This window comes from Cololabis saira, chromosome 4, assembly GCF_033807715.1.
Source record: "Cololabis saira isolate AMF1-May2022 chromosome 4, fColSai1.1, whole genome shotgun sequence".
NCBI classification, from domain to species: Eukaryota; Metazoa; Chordata; class Actinopteri; order Beloniformes; family Belonidae; genus Cololabis; species Cololabis saira.
The window spans coordinates 49,812,267-49,827,307 of record NC_084590.1 but is presented as its reverse complement, the minus strand read 5'-3'; the positions used below and the strand labels follow the sequence as shown (position 1 = coordinate 49,827,307).

General features: G+C 40.7%; 2 protein-coding genes across 2 annotated transcripts in view; one reads left to right on the top strand and one right to left on the bottom strand.

Annotated features, from left to right (window-relative positions):
* The window catches only part of LOC133442600 (NACHT, LRR and PYD domains-containing protein 14-like), a gene marked incomplete at its 3' end in the record, with an annotated part of 198,147 nt that overhangs the window by 129,545 nt on the left and 53,561 nt on the right, over positions 1–15,041 (top strand). The gene's annotated exons all lie outside the window — the stretch shown is intronic.
* On the bottom strand, positions 7,243–8,687 carry LOC133442140 (zinc finger protein 665-like). The gene has a single exon (XM_061720093.1). The coding sequence runs from the start codon at positions 8,623–8,625 to the stop codon at positions 7,339–7,341; it is 1,287 nt and encodes a 428-aa protein (XP_061576077.1). The 5' UTR covers positions 8,626–8,687; the 3' UTR covers positions 7,243–7,338.

The window sequence follows — 15,041 nt, the reverse complement described above, 5'->3', positions numbered from 1 at the left end:
TATTATTCTGCAGAGTAGTAAGTCTTACTATTATCACCACAGATTATCCGTTGAAGGCAATTACAGTTCGGCTTTACCTCTGTCAAACAGCCATTGTGACCAGAAATATTTATAAAACAACACAAACAACAACTCATTAAAATCAATCAGCATTTATTCACATCCAGGTGTCAAGCAGATGGAAAGGCGACATCATTGAATAAATCCTGATGGCGCACTAGTTAAAACATAAAACCATCAACTAACAAGAAAAACAACAAAAATAAAAATGAAACTTAACTGCGTGAAATGGAAAAGAAATCAAACAATAAACCCGTGATACAAACGATCATCTACGGTTCAAAACAACGTGGCTGCACGTGGCCGGCCAAAGATGGGTGTGGTATTTAAAGATGGCGGCGCTAATATTTTAGTGTTTTTATCTACTGATGTTTTAACTTATTTTGATTCTTATCTTGGGGCCGTCCTTCTTGTTCTTTGTTCTTTTAGCCAAAGCTGTTGTCACTTTATATTATCCTGTGTTGTTGAGTGTATGGTTTTAGATTGTATTGTATGAGGAGGCACTCACTGTGAACAGAATTTACCCAAGGATACTATAATAAATCTATCTCTCTCTCTCTCTCTCTCTGTGGTATTTAAAGATGGCGGGGCTCTGTGATATTTAAAGATGGCAGCGCCCTCGTCACGCCAGTGGCGAGGGCGCTGTGGTTCGATACAGGTAACATAGAGGAGGGCAGATAACGGACAACCCTGACAGACACCGCAGTTAGTGTCGACTGCTTTTATCAGATGCCAGTTAACAACAAATGTGCTGGTAATACCCCGGTACAGCATTCCCACCCAAACTACAAACCTTTCTGGGAACCCCCTGTTCTGCAGTACCTGGAGTCGGTACTGGTGCGAGACCTGACCAAAGGCTTTCTCAAAGTCTAGATTTAAGACTACCAGCCTGATGTTTCTGTCTCTCACGTAACAGATGGTATCTCGGATCAGTACGAGGCTGTCGGTTATCTTCCTCCCCGGGATGGCACAGGCTTGATCCGGGGGAATCACATCTTCTAAAAACCAAGACAGACGTGAGGCTAAAAGTTTACTAAAAAGTTTACAGTCAAGATTTAAAAGTGTGATATTCTTCAAGTCAGTTTTGTCCTTATTTTTGTGAAGAAGAGTCACTATCTCTACTCTAAAACTGTCAGGAAGTCGGTCAAGTTGCTCAAATTCCATAAAAACAGCAAGTAAATCAGGTGCTAAAATGTCCCAAAAAGTGGAGTAAAATTCTAGAGGAAGTCCATCCTGTCCTGGGGACATTTATTTAACTCTAAGAAACTAAAGTCTTGAGTTAAAAGCACATTCTCCTTTACTCTGTTTGGAATGGAATTTAACATACCGTGATTTAAATTAATTTGGATTATATTTAAAATCTTTAAAAATAATAACTGAAAAAAAGCACAAAAAATGTATGAAGTGTTAAAACATTTCCCCACTGATTTAGAAGACTGATATCCTTACTTACCCCTTGTATGATGGACTTTGCTGAATTATATTTTATTTTTTTATTATATTTTATTAACATACAGTACAAACAGCGACAAAAGACATCAGTTACAATGATACAATGATATGTATCTAGGTGTGTGTGTGTGTGTGTGTGTGTGTGTGTGTGTGTAAATAATATAATGAAAGCAGATAAATAGATTAAGAATATTAATTCGAAAATAAATAAATAAACAAATAAATAATTATATAGAGTGATGTTATATAGCGCTATATAATATAAATATATGTAATACTATAAAAGCTTAATAATAAAGTAATATCCTAATATAACATAATACTTTTTATAATATTATAACATAGTATGATATCACCATACTATAATATATAACAATATAATAATACTATAGTTTAACATCCCATGAGATGAATATTTTTTTTCTTTTTTTTGTTGTCCCTTCGCTTTATTATTTTACTTAAATGTCATGTATTTAATTTATTTATTAATGTTTGTACCTTATTTTCATATGATATTACTGTATAATTGTCATGGGACATTCAATCTCTACACACTTTATTCTCAGGTTTACATACAGTGTTAATCTACTGTTCCCTTTATCAACCTGGTTTACATTACAAATATTAGTTTTAGAGTTTTAGAATGAACCTTTGACACAAATAAAAGAATTGAGAAAAACCCCATCCCTGCTGTGAGAAGCAACACAAAACCACAGTTTCCCGGTTAAAGGAGTCAGTTTGGGGGACAAATGCAAGAGGTGTTTAACAAATGTTCATCAATGCATATGTTTAAATAACTGTTTAAAACAATGAAATGGTTTTCTCCCAGAACGACGCGGCCTCTGGGGCTTTTCCATTTACTCGGCTCCTCTCCGCTCGTCTCTTCTCTTTTTTAAGGGTTTTCCTCGAGGTGACAGTTCTGGTTATAGAATAATAAAGTTATAGTATAATATAGTTTATTTTTATAGTATATATTATGTAATAAACCGAGTTCCATGGTGTTTTTTCAATAAAGGTTTGCAACAGTTCGCCCTCTAGCGGTTATACAAGGAAACTGCAGTCTGTGTAAAGTTAGGTTTAAATGACAAAAGTACTTCCTGTTATTCCTTTCAAAATAAATCGACAATAAACGGTTAAAAAGGCACGACGAGTCTGTTTCGAGGAGAAATTAGTTCAAAAACAATCTTTATCCGTCTTCTGTCATTAATTAATGTAATTACAGTCGGTAATCTATGAATAATTCTGTAATTGAAATGAATTACAGACGATAATGTGGTTAAGTGGAAGAAAACGGTAGTTTCTAGTGTCACCACCAGAGGGCGGTCTGTTCTCATCATCGCAACAACAGTCATGAAACTTTCTGCAGAAGAATAACAGGGTGCTTGCTCTTTTTCCAAATTAAAATTCCAGACTTTTCCCAGACCTTTTTAAAACTGATATTTTTTTTCCCAAGACCTTAACTTTACGTACTTGTATACTTGTGTGCCTACTGCCTACTTCATTGGTTGAGATTGTACCAATTGTGTTTATTAGAAATGTTTGTTAGAATTTTTTATAGCCTAGTATTCAACGAATGCATTATTCACAGTAAATTATGTTTTTACTGATGAAAACGTTTCAAAACATGAAAATCACAAGTACATGAATTTCACATTTTCACAATGCCTTTGAGCATACTGTAAAATTCTACCATACATTTTTTCCCCATACTTTATTAAGACTTTCACACAAAATTCAAGACTTTTCAAGGTTTGGAAAACAGTGTTTCAAAATTCCATACTTATTAAGACTTTCAAGACTTGCGCAAGCACCCTGAATAAAAAAAACTACGGATTTACTTTATTTTTTAGCACTTTAAACAAAAACAGCGGACCAAAGTGCAAAACTGCAATAAAAGACAATATTGATATGACACAAGATATGAAACATAAAACAGATCATGAAACCTGAAATAGAGAAGAATCGAGGACCGGACATGTTTAACATACCGGCTGTGATTGAAATTAATTTGGATTATATTTAAAATCTTTAAAAATAATAACTGAAAAAAAAGCGCAACAAATGTATGAAGTGTTAAAACATTTTCCCACTGATTTAGAAGACTGATATCCTTACTTACCCCTTGTATGATGGACTTTGTTGTATTATATTTTATTTTTTTATTATATTTTATTAACATACAGTACAAACAGCGACAAAAGACATCAGTTACAATGATATGTATGTGTATGTGTGTGTGTGTGTGTGTGTGTGTAAATAATATAATGAAAGCAGATAAATAGATTAAGAATATTAATTCAAAAATAAACAAATAATTATCATATAGATAATATATATGATAATAGATAATATATATAGATAATATATGTAATACTATAATAGCATAATAATATAGTAATATCCTAATATAACATAATACTTTTTATAATATTATAACATAGTATGATATCACCATACTATAATATATAACAATATAATAATACTATAGTTTAACATCCCATGAGATGAATATTTTTTTTCTTTTTTTTGTTGTCCCTTCGCTTTATTATTTTACCTAAATGTCATGTATTTAATTTATTTATTAATGTTTGTACCTTATTTCCATATTATATTACTGTATAATTGTCATGGGACATTCAATCTCTACACACTTTATTCTCAGGTTTACATACAGTGTTAATCTACTGTTCCTTTTATCAACCTGGTTTACATTACAAATATTAGGTGTTGTGACCATTTGTAGACGAGAAAAAAGATCATAGAAAAAGGAGTTTCTTCAAAAGTTTCAAAGTTTAAAAATCTAAACTTCCAAAGGGCCACAAATGCCCCAGGTGGGTTTGTCTGACTCAGGCAGATACAAAATCCAGTTTCCAGTCAAGATCCAGTTTAACATGATTTATTTTCCAACAGCAAACTAATTCAATTCAATTCAATTCAGTTTATTTGGGAAGGGACAGTGTACATTCATATACATTTAGAATTAAAAATGCAAATGCACCCCATTTTAGCTACAGAGCTAGTTTCCATTGGCAGTCCCCCGGCTAAAAATATAAAAGAAAGACAAGTTAAACAACAAGTTAGAACAAATACAAATATAGCGTGCAAAAAGTTTCTGTTCTTGTTATTTTGCTTCTATTTATGATAGAAGGAACAGGAGAACAACCTGACACATCAATCTTACTAACACGATCTTAGACATTTACATATATTGCAATAGTGAATACATTACACACATTTAGCAGTTAAAAGTAACTAACTAACATGCTGCCTCTCTGCTCTGTCCTGCTGCCTCAGGTAAAAAACCATTTCCTCGCAGTCGTTACCTGTCTGACACACCTGGGCTGCATTACCTTGCCCTCAGTTCAATGATTGAACTGCTTAGCGCCCCCTAGTGTTGACCCATAAATGAACAATAAGAAACAAACTAAATAAACTCATGAAATAACTCCTACACTCCGGCCTCTAATTGTTTAAAATATAAACACAATTACTGAAATACATTTCAATGGAGCTATAAATAAACTCATTCTCAGTAGTAATGACTGAATCTTCTCTTTGATGTTCCTGTAAAGAAAGAGAACTCAAGTAAATGTCATAGATCTAGTCCATTTAATATCCTCCATTAGCAAACAGACCTTTGTGACAGGCCTTTCTAGTAAACTGTGCTTTGTTTGGAGACGCACAGTGCACACTAGGCCTTCTTTTTCTTTTTCTGCCATGTTTCTTGTGCTTCTTTTTCCTCTTCTTCTTGGACTTGTCTGTGAATTTCTCCTTCTCCTTACTATTTATCTTTTTCTTCTTTGCTTCCACGAATTTCTCTACATCTGAATCAACAGACGACTCTGAAGTTGAACATCTGTGACTTCTCTCAGCCTTCCTTTTTCTTCTGTGACCTTTTTTATCCTTATCTCTGTCAGGCTCTTCTTTGAATAGTTTCCTTTTCTTGTTTTCAGCATCTGATTCTTCTTCTGAGCTCTCACTGAAATCACTGTCATGTTGTTTAACCAGCATTTCCTCAATGTTTGCAATGGAAATTGGGTTGGTGGTTACGGCAGAACGGCCAGCTTGCTTCCTGTTGTCACTTCCACCTGGAAGTGGACCATTAAAAGAGCCGTGTGTAAGAAATGTCCAAAACTGGTACTGCAGTCACTTTCAAAATACTGTTGAGCGGCGTGTACCCTCCCCCTCCTCCCCGACCAGAGGTTGCCAGGTAGGCTGCAGAACAGGGAACAGGGGGCGATGCATGCAGGACCACCGCTGGAGCAGGAACAGGGGGCGATGCGTCCAGGACCACCGCTGGAACAGGAACAGGGGGCGATGCGTCCAGGACCACCGCTGGAACAGGAACAGGGGGCGATGCGTCCAGGACCACCGCTGGAGCAGGAACAGGGGGCGATGCATCCAGGACCACCGCTGGAACAGGAACAGGGTGTGATGCGTCCAGGACCACCGCCGGAGCAGGAACAGGGGGCGATGCGTCCAGTACCACCGCTGGAACAGGGGGGCGATGCGACCGGGACCACCGCTGGAACAGGGGGCGATGCGTCCAGGACCACCGCCGGAGCAGGAACAGGGGGCGATGCGTCCAGGACCACCGCCGGAACAGCAACAGGCTGGGACTTCCGCCGCCATCTTTTCTCCTGAAGCTGGAGACTCCTGGGCCCATTTCGAGCCAGGCGTGTTCCCCAGAAAGGGGGAAGAGACTGGGGTGGGTCCGGGACCACCTCGGGAACAGGAACAGGCTGGGGCTGGCGGCATGTCCCTGTCCCCTTCAACATACGGTGGTAGGAAGCCACTTGCTCACCGTAAAAGAGCTCCCACAGATCCACGTTCTTTCCTGGTGGGTCCATGCTGGCTGGGTTCATACTTTTGGCCAGATTGTACTGTCACGGCTCAAAAGACAGAGTACCCAAATGAACAACATCAAACGGAGTATCAGAGTCCAAGAGGCTTTAATCAGGTCAGAGGTAGGCAGGAGTCAAAAACCGGGAAGACAGGCAGATCAGGCAGACAAATCCAAAGGGGCAGGCAAAAATCCAAAAACCGGGAATCAGGCAAAGTCACAGGCAGGCAGGCAGAAACAGACAGAATCAGGAATGCTGGAAAGCTAGACATGAACGCTAGACAATCTGGCAACTGGCATGTGGAAATGGGCCGGTATATAAAGGGGAACTGATGATCATGGGATTCATTCAGTGATGAATGAATCTTCTGTGATGTCCGACTGGTGAAATGAATGGTGATGACTTCCTGTCCACTACATTATCTGTGTGAAAGTCATGGAAAGACGTATGAAACATCATAGGATGTTCCTGCAGCAGCACCACTTCAGCCAGTGGTGGCAGTGGCTCGGGGTGGAGAGGAGGAAGAGATGTTAGAGATGTGCTAATGCAGTATTTGTGGAATAGTTAATGCTATAGTTAGATTACATTCTGTATCTCAGTATGGTGTTACAATAAATTTGTGCTTTTTGCAGATATATGGATTTTGTCCATCCATCCATCTTCATCCACTTGATGTGGGACTGGTTAGCGGGGGCAGCAGTCTGAGCAGAGATGTCCAGACTTCCCTCACCCCACACATTTCCTCCAGCTCTTCTGGAGGGATCCAGAGACGTTCCCAGGTCAGCCAAAAGACATTCCCTCTGGTGTGTCCTGGCTCTTCTCCTAGTGGGACATGCCAGGAACATCTTCCCAGGAGGTGTCCAGGGGGCATCATATGTTAGTCTTTCAAGTTTTAGGTATGACGTTGTCTGATTATTTCGCTTTTTTTTTTTGCTGTGCAGAGGTGTTTTTTGCAATTCCACACTTCACACTGATCACATCTTTAGAGTTTATCACTCGTGTGAGTACGTTGGTGTCTCTTTAGATGACTTCGTTGGGTAAAAGCTGCTCCACACTGATCACACCTAAACGGTTTATCTCCAGTGTGAATACGTTGGTGAATCATTAGACTACCTGATGTGGTAAAAGCTGCTCCACACTGATCACACCTAAACGGTTTATCTCCAGTGTGAATACGTTGGTGAATCATTAGACTACCTCGTTGGGTAAAAGCTGCTCCACACAGATCACATCTGAACGGTTTATCTCCAGTGTGAATACGTTGGTGAGTCCTTAGATCACTTGATGTGGTAAAAGCTGCTTCACACTGTTCACATCTGAATGGTTTATCTCCAGTGTGAATACGTTGGTGAATCTTTAGCTTTCCTGACTCAGTAAAAGCTGCTCCACACTGTTCACATCTGAACGGTTTATCTCCAGTGTGAGTACGTTGGTGTCTCCTTAGATGCATTTGTTGGGTAAAAGATGCTCCACACTGATTACATCTGAATGGTTTATCTCCAGTGTGAGTACGTTGGTGTCTGCTTAGATTGCCTTGTTGGGTAAAAGATGCTCCACACTGATCACATCTGAATGGTTTATCTCCAGTGTGAATACGTTGGTGAATCTTTAGCTTTCCTGACTCAGTAAAAGCTACTCCACACTGTTCACATCTGAACGGTTTATCTCCAGTGTGAATACGTTGGTGAATCATTAGACTACCTGATGTGGTAAAAGCTGCTCCACACTGATTACAAGTGAACGGTTTATCTCCAGTGTGAATACGTTGGTGAATCTTTAGATGATCTTTTCTGGTAAAAGCTGCTCCACACTGATCACAATTGAATGGTTTATCTCCAGTGTGAATACGTTGGTGAGTGCTTAGCTGACTTTGTTGTGTAAAAGCTGCTCCACACTGATCACAAGTGAATGGTTTATCTCCAGTGTGAATACGTTGGTGAGTGCTTAGATGACTTTGTTGGGTAAAAGATGCTCCACACTGATCACAAGTGAACGGTTTATCTCCATTGTGAACACGTTGGTGAATCTTTAGCTTTCCTGACTCAGTAAAAGCTGCTCCACACTGATCACAAGTGAACGGGTTTTCTCCAGTGTGAATACGTTGGTGAATCTTTAGCTTTCCTGACTCAGTAAAAGCTGCTCCACACTGATCACAAGTGAACGGGTTTTCTCCAGTGTGAATACGTTGGTGTATCTTTAGATGATATTTTCTGGTAAAAGCTGCTCCACACTGATCACAACTGAACGGTTTATCTCCAGTGTGAATCATCTTATGTTTTCTCAGACCTGATGAAGTGGTGAGGACTTTCTTGCAGTGATCACAACGATAACTTGTGGGTCTCTCTTTGCCTTTATGTTTCTGTAAGGACAGAGAAGAAGAATTAAATCATCTTGTTGGCTGACTCTCAAAAGCTAAAAGTCTACAGTGCTGTTATTGACAGCCAGAAACCTTCTGATGAAACATCTCAGTACGTCAAATCAAAAGGGTAATTGGTTAAAGCTTAGCATCACTGTCAGGTTAATCAACCTTTTGAACTTGTTTCATCCTTATGAAACTATCAGAATCAGGTTTATTAGGTCAGCTTAGAAAACTGCCTGTTTTCCACATGCCTGTCACATGTTAACAGATGACAGGGCAGCCCTTCCTGAGTTCTGTCAGAGGGATCGACTGTCCCACAACTGTCTCATTGTTAGCCTGGACCCCCATGAAGTTTCCTGTTTTTAGTCAGGAAGGCATTTGACCTTTGTGACCCGTTGCTTTTAAAGACTTTAAGCTAAAGATGTCTGTTTCACTTTGACCTCTTTAACTGACATGTCACATGTCACATGTGTGACTTTTTAAACCTCGATGTCTGTTACCTCCATACGTTTCCTGTTTTCTTCCAATTGTCCATTGTCTGTCTCTTCACTGACAGTCCGAATATGGTCATTTTCCTGTCACAGTTTCTCAATAAAAGCTGATGCAAAGGAGGAGCCAGCAAGCATTCGTCGAGAGCATCCATAAAGGCTGAATTAAGCTTCTGCGTCACACCAACGCAGAGCACACGCCGCAGCCGTGACGCCGTATTGAACCCTTGGACTTCTCCGTCTCTCCATTTGGTCGCGGTGCAGTACCCCCCGCGACCGCTAGTTAGCGATCTTTTCCTGAATGGTTTATCCGACTTTTTCCAGTCATAGTGAAGCAAAGAGATAAAGACAACTATTGTGCAAAAAACCAAAATAAAAAAAATTACACATAAACAAAGAAAAGAGCCCTGAAAGTTCACGACTGCTTCAAACCGGAAACCGGAAATGCGTTGCTTCCGAGTGAACCAATCACAGCCCTCTCCGTCTGCGTGTGGTCTGCGTCGCTCGACGCGTAGTTACAATTTTCGGGAGGTGCCGGCGCAGGTGACGGCATGTGGTCTGCGTGGACGAAAAACTACACGCCGTAGGCACGCCGCAGTTTTGACGCAGAACCATATTTCGGCCTTAAGAGAGCCATGTTGCTCTGCAAGCTCTGACTTTGCTTCCCTTCTGCAGAAGGCCTTAAAAATCATTCTAACAGTCTCTGTGTCTTTCCTGGTTATGAATTTATGTTATGTTGATTTAGGGATCCAACATTTGGTGCCGAAACCCGACGCCTCAAGCTGTGACGTTGGAGCAGCGTAGGATCCAACAGGCCTTCTAAAACTGTCGACAGCCGTTCAGGAACGATTTCAGGAACGGGGCCAAGTTGATCCTGCGCTGGTCCAGAAGTCCAGTGACAGGTCCCCGAGCCAGGAAACGCACTGAGAGACTGGTGAGAGACCTCTTCTTACAAATACTTAGGGTATTGATGTATTTTTGTGTAAAATATGAGTGAAATTTTGTGTATACTAACGGGGCCAAGTTGATCCTGCGCTGGTCCAGAAGTCCAGTGACAGGTCCCCGAGCCAGGAAACGCACTGAGAGACTGGTGAGAGACCTCTTCTTACAAATACTTAGGGTATTGATGTATTTTTGTGTAAAATATGAGTGAAATTTTGTGTATACTAACCTGGGGTTAGTGAAAAAAGGTGTTGGCCGAGGTCTGGGACCATTTTTTAAGTTGGGGACTTTTAAAAGACACTATTACCTGGGGCTAGTGAGAGGCCAACATCCCACTCGGTCTGAGACCGGTTTTAAGGTCGGGGACGACTTTAAAAGTACAGGATAAGGAGAGGTTTCTTAGGAGTGGTTTTTAGTGGGTTTAATGTTTGTGTTGTCTAATGTTCTTGTCTAATGTTTATGACGGGAAACTGTCTATGTTCAATCTTGGGGGTTTCCACAATTTAAAATTCAAAATTCAAAATTTAAATTGTTCACTGAAAGATCAGGTGTGAGAATAATCAAAGTTTTGAATTAAGATTGTCATTATGAAACTGTGAAGAATCAAAATCAGAATCAGAAAACTGCCTGTTTATCGTGACATTCTTTGACATGCTCTCAGGGGGGGTCGACTGACAGCTGCCTCATTGTTTTTAAAGGTTAGCTAAGGGACCATCTGATGACACGAGACCCCCATGAAGGTTGGCCTGGTGACTTCCGGTTTGTAAATGGCCAAGTATCTTTAGAACCATCTGGTCAAAAACCTCCAACAGTTTCTGTTTTAGTTCCGGGAGGCATTTTGACCTCTTTTGACCTTTTGTGTTTTTTAAAGCTTAGGTTTCACATGTGTGGCTTCTTAAACCTCGATGTGTGACCATCTGTTTTGTCCATTGTTCATCTATACACTGACAGTCTGTTTACCAAATATGGTCAAGTTTCCTGTCAGTTTTACAATAAATAGCTTCCTGCAAGGGGAGGGTCTTTGGGAAGCATTTGCTGAAAGGGGGCTCTGCCTCTGTCAGTATGCTTTCCCCCTCCTGCAGGAGCGCCTGAAAAATCATTCCACAGTCTCTGGTGTCTTTTTCTAAGTTATTAATTTATGTTGATGATTTAGGAACCTAACACAGGCTAAAACCAAACTGTCAAAAAAGAGAAACTTGAGAAAGCAAAAATAACTGGCTAAAATAGCAGACGCGTGGTTAAACTGAAACTTATGCCTAAATAATTTCTAAAGATGCTTAGCTGGTATGGGAGACGTCCCTAAAACTTTAGATGAAGAAAGATGGTGACAAAATCTTGCAAAATAATATACGAAACTTAAATGATTAGAAAATTGACTAATTTAAGGAAAACTGATTAAATGATTAGAAAATGGGACAAGGTTCCAGAAAAAGGAAAAGAAATATACGTGAAGGGGCAGAGAAAGGAGCTGCTGCTGAGTTGCAGGGCCAGGAGTCATGGTGCAGACGCTGCCGCAAGGCCAAAGGTCATGGTCTGTGTGTGACAGCTGCAGCTCTGTGTGTGTGTGTGTGAAACAGCAGTGTGTGTGTCTGTGTGTGTAAACGGCTGCAGCAGGGTGTGTGTGTGTGTGTGTGTGTGTGTGTGTGTGTGTGTGTGTGTGTAAACGGCTACAGCAGTATGTGTGTGTGAAAGCGTGCTCCAGATTGGGTGCAGCGTTTTACGAGGGGCTGCAGGGTCTGTGTCTGCAGGGAGACTTTTTGTCTGCTGGGAAATGGGAGTTTCAGAGGTGAAGTGAGAAGCTCCCCTCTTGAAAACATAGAAAAAGACCACATTATTCCATTTCTATCATTCTAAGCCCTGAATGGAGGCATAGAATCGTAGAATTTTCAAATTGGGTTAATTCACCATTCAAATGGTTGCAGACTGCTTTTGCAGTGCTGTATTTGACCAGGTCTTTGTATGTTTTGATCGTATGGAAATGTGATTCTTGCCATTGTGAGTATAGATGTGTATGGTTGGATTTGACTTTTATACAAGCATGAAACATTTCGATCCTTTTTCTTTATTTTGTCTGTTGTAAAATTACGTACTGATGATTGACAGCTTCATCAGGTTGGGTTTTGTCCAAAACCCACATATAGATGATCTGACGTTTGTGTTTAATGTTCAGTGGGTTTTGTCTATGTGTAGTTTACACATCGGAATTTATCCCACATTTTTTAAAGACTTTTATAAGTAGATTCTGATGACTTTGAATGAGAAAGAGGAGTAAACAGGAAGATGGAAAAAGAAGGCTAAAAATAAATAAATAAATAAATAAATAAATAGGTGAAATGGTGAAAGCTGCGGATGGTCTTGCAGATCCATTTCAGGATACCGGCCAGTTTGCAATTGGCTTGGTAGATTTGGAGTTAAAATTAAATAATCACATTATTGTGTCTCCGTTGAGGAGCATGCACTTGCATTGTAGCATGCAAACAAAAGATTAAGAATCTCCTGAAGACTATATGATTCATCTGGAGACAATTTTCTGGCATTCCTTTTGAGCTTGCTACAATGGAGCTCAACAGCAGTTGATAAGGCATTATTTGATGGAATGCTCCTTTCAGTCCGGTGTTTTGTGACAATAAATTATTGTTTATATATATATATATATATATATATATATATATATATATATATATATATATATATATATACACACAGTATATAGGTTCACTAGGAACTGCTACTACTACTGTTTTACGTTGCAGGAGAGTTGCTGCACGGACAGTTTCTTGTGTTGTTACTTTAATAAAACCATAACTTGGGTTGAGAAAAGAAAATTCTGTGGTCTTTGACCAAAGTAGGAGACAGAATTTAACAGGTTTTGCCCCCTTCTAATCTAAGGTGACGACGACGACGGGGGAGGGGGGGATCTGAGGGACATAGATAACTGACCCTAGAGGATCATTCAGTCAAACCTCCGACCTGCAAGGATGCAAAGGTCAAGAAGTGGGAGGACCACCTATTTGGGGAGAAGTCAGGACTCTGACAGCCCTGACCCTTCCAGGGAAAGGTCAAGAAGAAGAGGATGTTGACAACAAGACCCCTACCCCTGTTGACATGCAAAACAGAGAAAGACATTTAGCTAAATGAAAGTGCTACTGTAACTTCAGAAGGCCTCTGTGTGGTGCGAAGCAAACAGTGCTCCCAAGGAATTTGTTCCCCCTGCTGGCTAAGTTGAGCCATGGGGAGTTTCCATGGCTCATCAGGAGGGAGACAGGGTATGGTACATCACCAGGACTAAACTAAATACCCATTAAGAATTTTTTGTATGAGCTGTCCGACATGTTGCAGATACAACATGCAAGGCAATATGAGACCTAAAAGAGGTCAGTGTTCCCAAGGGACCTGTCCATGTGAAGTTATCCATATGGATTTCATTAACCTGTCCAGGAGTGGGAAATAATTGGAGTGAACTAATGGCCTGTTAAGTTAAGGCTCAGAAAAACCATGGCCTGAATGCCGGCCATTAGTCGAAATGTACATGAGATCACTCTCGATGTGGATGAGCAAATTGTTTGCTGGGAAAAGGTTCAAAGTTCTTGTGAGCTGCTTTTTTTCCCTCTCCCTCTCTGAAACTGGGTGACCAGATCCTGATTCGAGTGGTGAAAGTCATCACCCCGTCAGGATGGCCCTTTTGCTGTCCAGATCAGGACACGACAGTAGTAAAGGCTGCTGAACGATCTACGTGGGGTTCACCAGTTGCAGTGAAAGCTAGTGGGAAATGTTCCAGCCCTGAGTAGGCTGGAAGTCGGACGGTTTCAAAACCCTTGTCCGCTGAAGAACTCACCTGATGCCTACTCACCAGCCATGGGCCTGAAGATGACTAGCCCAAACTGACTGGCTACAACAGACTGGAGAGGAGTCCGAGAGATGAAAGAAACTTTTCACCTAATGAGTCATGCTGACATGCTAGAAATTGTTCCTCAAACTCTTTACTTACATTGTTGTTGTAATTCAGGTTGTATGTTAATCCCTGATGAATGTGCTGCTGAATATTACCACAGCTATAGCGAAATTACGTCAGTTGGTCAAAGTCGTGTCAGAAGACAGAAGCTGAGCAGGTACCAATTTTGGTCCTGGCTGACCTCAGACCCCTGGACTGACATAATGACTGAAATTATGATTCCGTTCATCACTATTGTCATGACCGGCTCTAAGTCATGGCAAAATAGGGGACAGGAGACGGAAGTAAAACAAATAATATTTATTAAGCTAACCGAAAAACAAACAACTGAGGTACCATAACAAACAGAAAAAGCCATAAGGATCCTATGGAGTGTGGAGTCAGTAAGTCAGTAGTGTGTGCGAGTGATGGCTGAGTGAAACATAGTGTAGTGCAGGGTGTGTGGATGGAAAGAATACAGAAGAACTAGAACACAAACAAAGACATGGAGAGCTGAGGGAAGGTGTTCTCTCCTAGAGATCTTCTCAGACTGAGGTGCAGGCTGCTTATATACTCAGGGGTGGAGACACCGGGCCCAGGTGTCATCCAATGAGCACAAGCAGGCAATCAACCCTCAATGAGCAGGTTCTCAAGTTTCAGGACTTTCAAGACATGCTCCATATTAGGAGTAATCTGTATAGGGACATCACACTATCCTTGTACTGTTCTGTGTTTTCATTACCTGTATCATTCTGTGTCTAAGTGCAAAGGTCCATTGCAGATTTCCTTAGTCTGATTATTCTGAGGTTTATTTACCGACAACGCCAACGAACTCTAAAGGCGTTGACACACCAAGCCGAAATCGGCCGTCGGGCCGTCGGTGAGTGTCGGTGCGCGTCGGTCGGGCTAGTTTCCCCGGTGTGTCCCGCACGTCGCCACAGGGCGCCCGTCGGGACCTTTTCAGC

Bases quoted from the DNA above. Each gene is read 5' to 3' on its own strand.
- LOC133442140 (XM_061720093.1), bottom strand. From the start codon at position 8,625: ATGATTCACACTGGAGATAAACCGTTCAGTTGTGATCAGTGTGGAGCA.